This window comes from Bidens hawaiensis, unplaced genomic scaffold, assembly GCF_021521415.1.
Source record: "Bidens hawaiensis isolate Kalapana, Puna unplaced genomic scaffold, B.hawaiensis_p1.1 tig00067384_1, whole genome shotgun sequence".
Taxonomy (NCBI): domain Eukaryota; kingdom Viridiplantae; phylum Streptophyta; class Magnoliopsida; order Asterales; family Asteraceae; genus Bidens; species Bidens hawaiensis.
In genome coordinates, this window is record NW_027501947.1 from 63,663 (window position 1) to 69,808 (window position 6,146).

The 6,146-nt window shown below is 40.7% G+C and overlaps 1 protein-coding gene across 1 annotated transcript; it reads right to left on the minus strand.

The window, feature by feature from the left end:
* Positions 1–299: 299 nt before the first annotated feature.
* LOC143604948 (putative fructokinase-7) lies at positions 300–3,903 on the minus strand. The gene is made up of 7 exons (XM_077081260.1): positions 3,857–3,903; positions 2,350–2,567; positions 2,064–2,276; positions 1,730–1,927; positions 1,498–1,638; positions 832–948; positions 300–750 (listed from the first exon to the last, which is right to left on the minus strand). Exons 1-7 carry the CDS (start codon positions 3,876–3,878, stop codon positions 619–621), a joined length of 1,041 nt encoding a protein of 346 aa, XP_076937375.1. The 5' UTR covers positions 3,879–3,903; the 3' UTR covers positions 300–618.
* Positions 3,904–6,146: the final 2,243 nt, after the last annotated feature.

Here is a 6,146-nt window from a genome sequence, read left to right on the forward strand (position 1 = left end):
TTTATAAAGTTCTCTCTTCTGAGTCTCCAACTCACTTATTTTTAATCCTGATCCAAGTATCAAACTCACCTAACCCGACCCGACCCAACCCAAATCTGAAAACCGCAAAATAAATAAATAATATCTAAATGGTCCAAGTGTCCAACTAAATAAATGAATATTAAGGGCCCAATCCTGTGATCCTCTGTTTCCAGCGCCAATTTTTCAATTCAAATAATAATATAACATGATAAATATCCTCCCATTCAAAATCATTCATGAAAGCCACAATGATTTAATCCAATCATATAAACACAAAGTTATATTATCATCAATTTGCAAGAACACCAATTAACATTTCTTAAAACTTATTGCAAGCATACAAAACTTGCCTACAAATAGCAAAACAAAGCATAAAAAAAAACATCTTTTTTCGTTACCAACAGTGTTGATATATCGGAAAATAGTACAAATTCGACACAAGTCTAAAAAACGTCATACAAATCACCAAAACAAAACCCCCTTCAACGTACAACTAAAACCGCCACCGACGCAGATACCACTTGTACATTGCACGGTTTGATTCAAATAAAACCTTTCTTTACCGCTCGCTTTATTAACATCACACTGACTAATTCCTCAACCGTCACATTTCAAGATTTTGTAGACTTCATCGCGTGTAGGCATTGCTGGAATCGCTCCCTTTTTTGTCACGGTTATGGCCCCACACGCGTTGGCAAAAAGAAGCGCTTCTCTTAGTTTTGTTTCATCCTACATTTACAATAATAAAATACATTATTGTCGGCCCCATTTAACCAACAAGAAGGATGCGAAAAACAGTTAATATTGTACCTTATAAAGATTTGTATCCGAAGCTAAAACGCTTAATATTCCACCAACAAACGCATCACCAGCACCCGTCGTGTCAACGGGCTTTACTTTAACGCCCGATACTCTTCCCTTGAATTTCTGCACAAAACATAATATTATCCATTTAAACGAGTCCATCATAACTAGAGGTGGTGTTGTGTTTACAGGTTGGTGGGTCCAACCCGACACGACCCAAAAATCGTGTTTTTCACCTGTTAATACTTTATATTACAATTTTGCAACAAAAGTTACAAATGTATATAAACCAATTATTTTTTTATTATAAAATCTTATCTTGATTTAACTTATGACACAAAAAACATTTAAAAAATAAAATAAATGGGTTAAAGGGGCCAACCCAAGAACCCGTTGGGTTGACATGAACATGCCCCGTTTATTTAAACAGGTTCGCTGGTCAACCCTGAACTGACCCGAACTCGTTTAAAATGTTACCCAACCAATTTAACTTATGACATCAAACACATTAATAAAAATATGATTAATGCGTCAAACGGATCAACCCGTCGGGTTGACACAAACACAACCCGTTTAATTAAAAGGGTTCACCGGTTTGACCCAAACCGGTTTAGTATAAACCGAATCTCGCAAAATACAAATAAAACCTTTTAAAAAAACAAGAATCGTTACCTGTGTGTAATATCTACACCCATCGGGCCCTTCACTTACAAGCAAAAGCTTAAGATTGGGATGAAAAAGCTTATTCAACACCACATTATCATCATACGGATCGTCACCTCGGGTCAAAAACGTAATTTCATCCTCGCTAACCTGTTTATATAAACATATGGCTTCAACATTAGTTAAAAAGGTGATGACTGATAAGCATGTAATATGTAATTTACTTTTATGTCCTTGGTACCTTGATGACATCAGCTTGATCCCAAATGCTCATTATACCATCTCTAGCTGCATCTTCTGAGGGCCATAATGGTAATCTTAAATTCACATCGTAAGAGAGAATGCTACCCGATTTCTTTGCGATCTCCATTGCAGCTAAATGTGTTGACTTGCACGGTTCTTCTATTAAACTAATAGAACCATAGTGGAATATACTTGCCTGTTAAAAAATAATTAAATTTATAAAAAAATCAGATGATTTAGGAGTCAAATAATATGTTCACAAAAATGACAATTTTGTGTATTTACGTATAAATCTTAAATATTAAATATCAAACTAAAATATAAAAGTTCACCTGTTTAATAAGATTGACATCGAGTTCTGATTCGTGAAGAAGCATATCAGCACTCGGATGACGAAAAAACATAAATTCTCGTTCACCATCCGATCTAAGAGTAACGAAAGCAAGAGCCGTTCTTGCTTTTTGGTCAAACCGCATGCCCGAGTTGTTGACTTTGTTTTCCTTTAAAATGTCAGCTAACATATGTCCAAATTCATCATCACCCACCTAAAAAAATATTAATATTAAATCAAAGGTAATATTTTTAAATTTTTAATTATTTTTTTTTGAGTAATTATACCTTGCCTATGAAAGCAGATGAACCACCTAATCTTGAAATACCAACAGCAACATTAGCAGGGGCCCCACCGGGGGCTTTTTGGAAGGCGGGTGCTTCTGCAAGTGACACCCCGGAAACTGAAGGTACGAAATCGATTAGCATTTCCCCAAAACATACAACGAGTGAACCGTTGGTTTCTGAGCTTCCGTTTGTATACACAGGTAAGTGTTTTGAACCATCTGAGTGCACGAAAGTTTGTCCCGATTAGTACAAACAAGCAGAAAGTTTTGACCCGCTGTGTCAAATGGGGTCATCATTTTATTTCTAACGGATCAAATGGGTTGAAACTAGACCAAAGTGTATTTTTATTAAAGTGTTATAGATTTATTGTCATTTTATTTGGCATGATAAATAGCTATGAAAAAATAAATTTTTGACAAAAACTGATGTGTGTCATCCAACCCGCTCCAAATAGTACCCAAAAAAAAAACTCATTTTGACCCAATAAGGTTATGTTAAAAGAGATGCCAATTTTGACCCGTTTACTTATGACTGGATAAATTAGCTTCATCATTTATATTTCTAACGGGTCAAATAGGTTGACTAGTCAAATAGATCAAAACTAGACCAAAGTGTATTTTTATAAAGTGTTATAGTTATTATCATTCTATTTGACACTAAATATTTATAAAAAACCTAATTTTTAGACAAAAACTGACACGGGTCATCCCAATCTGTTTAGCCCGTCATATCGCCACATCTTGATTAGTTGCTTAAAAGGGCCAGTCTTGATTCTAAAAGCAAACATTAAGGCTATGTTATAAGAAATGGAAATCTGGACCCATTTACTTAGACGGGTCGATTGGGTTCGTTATTTTACTTCTAACGGGTCAACGGGTCAAAACTAGACCAAAGTTCATTTTTATTGAAATAGGCCATTATCATTTCATTCTACTTGGCACACTTAATACTTAAGAAAAAAAAAACAATTTTTTAGACAAAAACTGACGCGGGTCATCCCAATCCACCCCAACCAGTACAAACTACAAAATACCAAAAATAACTAGTTTTGACCCGAGTCAACTTTGACCTGTTTCACAACCCGGTTAGCCTGTCATATCGCCATATCTAGCTAGGCTTGACAATTACTACACTACAACTAAAACATCAATAACCGGATCTACCGATCTACTTAGTTAAAACATATTATTTTCTAGAAAAAGTTACAAAAAAAAAAAAAAAAAAAGTCGAAATCATAACAAGAATTACACAAGCTGTTAACTAAAATCACAACAAAAAACAACCATTAACAATCATCTATCTGTAACAAACTTTCATCTTAATAAATTTGAAAACAAATAAACAGAATGTGTTTTTAGTTTTAAGTTTTGAACCAAGAAATTAGATCATAAACTCATACATGCAATCAAGACAGATCTGATCCATAAACAAGTAAACATTCAATCAAGAACAGATAAAAAGAATACCCAACTACCCAAACAGAAAAGACAGAGAAAATATTAATAACCTGAAGTGGGTATGTCCGCCATGTGGGTGTGAATTCGGTACGCAATTAACACCTGCTGAAGAGGTAGGTCCCAGCAGGGCTCAGTTGGTCCCGCATGACTCACCTTGAACAGGGATGTCTGCGCAAAGACCATCTACTCCCGCAGGACCCACCATGCTCAGAGAAGCCTACGCGCAGTATGCAAGCTGCATACGCAGGGAAAAGCCTCCCAATGGTAAAGTAACCCGCCTGTTCCCGCAGTTGCGGATACAAGCCATCAGGGAAGGCTACCCGCACAGCATAGCTACACGCATAAGGCTTAACACTTACAAATATTCAGTGTCACCTGAAAGAATGAGCAAAGGCGGGAGGGGGAAAACTCCCGCCAAAATGGGCCAGTCCGTATGATGGAGGATCTTTTGCGTGATACCTGGCGAGGTAAAGACAAAAGATCTGACCAAGAATGCGACAGCTCACTGACAGCAGCGTGGCAGACAGCACGCCACTGCACTGTGACCAATAGCCGCCGCCTGCTCACCAACTCCTGCCAGAGCACGTGCCTAGCCTGCAGTTGGTAGAAGACGAAGAGTGCACGGCACGCCTGCTCTATGTCAGACGCTACCTGTCCACCACTCACAGGCAAGGCACGTGCATAGGTTACAGTTGGTAGCGTGTTGGGCCGGCTAAACCCCTTGGATACCCACCTTCGGCTATAAAAGACAGCAAATGGTATTATCATTTCATCATCTACTATCTCGTATAACTTACTTGATAACTGCTCTAATAGTATTCATATACTTTTATATTCAAAGAGCAATATAGACTGATTCTCACGCCGGAGGGTGGTCACAAGGAGGAACCCCCCCCTTCTCAGTGACGAGCTTACGGTGTCTGTTTTGCAGGTTCCCTGAAGTACAACTTACTCTGCTGGACCTAACCTTCGTGGGAAACATTACTTAGCCCCCAGATTACTTATAATCTGCCCGGGGTCACTTAGTGTTTCTTCATTGGCGCCATCCGTGCATAAAAGCTAGAACTACATCTTTCTCCAGTTTTTCAAAACTTCCAAGATGACTAGAGAAACTCCGGTAACCACAACCCCAGCCACTGGGGTAAACACCGGCAACACAATGTTTACAAACACTACCCCAGCCACCCAAGCTGGGGGAAGTGAAGTACATTTTACGAACACTACCCCAGTCACTCATGTAGGGGCAAGTGGAGTAAATATTCCACTGGGATTCACTGATGCCCAGCTGGAAAAACGAACTCGAGCCCCTCGCCAAACACTTGATCAAGTGAAGGCATGGGCCGAGGCACGTCAAAGAGAATTTCAGGCTGAGTTGGAAGAACGCTTGCGTTCAGTCCAACAAGCTGAGGAATTTGGTAGTACTCGCCAGCACCTCAACATGAGTAGTGAATGCGAGTACTCAGACGACGAGAGGGAAGACTCCGACACCGACGCGAACCCTCGCCATAGGGCGAAAGGGAAGCGTAAGGAAACGGACCCCCAGCCAAAAAGGAATTTTGGGGAAGCATTCCAACCAGTCACGGAGAAAAGCTCGCGTGACTTCTCCAAGGCCTTTAGACCTACTGCCACAAACGCAGGAAGGTCAAAATTTGCTAGGGACATTGCAGAAGCAATCGCCCCGAGGAGTGCCAAACAAATGTCCAACATTGGCACATACGATGGTCTATCCGACCCAGATGACCATCTGAACAGGTTCATTGCGGGGGCAACCGTCAGTAACTGGACGGAGCCCACGTGGTGCTACATGTTCCAGATGACTCTGGTAGGAGCAGCCAGAGCATGGTTTGACCGTTTACCGGTCCACCACATTTATGACTGGGCAGACTTCCAGAACAAGTTCAGTCAACAGTTTAGTCAACAGAGGAAGCACACTGAGGAGCAGTGGACGATCCTCAACTGTGTGAGAGAAGAGGATGAATCCTTACTGGACTTCATCACCCGCTTCAACTCCAAGAAGCTGAGTCTGGGCAACGTCAGCGAAGACCTCGTTCGCCGCCGCTTTCATTCAGGGCGCTGAGTACCCAGAACTTATCCGCACTTTGACGGGTAAAGACGGCATGCCATCCACATGGGATGCCATAATGACGGCAGCCAAGCGCTTTGCCGAAACGGAGAAACAGCTGGGAAGAGATCTCCCCCAGAATACAAACCTCTACACACAGAGGACAAGGGAGAACAATGTGAGAGCCGCCGGCTAAACAAAAAGAGGCGGCAAGGTATTTGGCAGTCAAGGATTAACTTTGACACCCCCTCAAGCTCTCGCCCTCTGGTTGGCGGAAG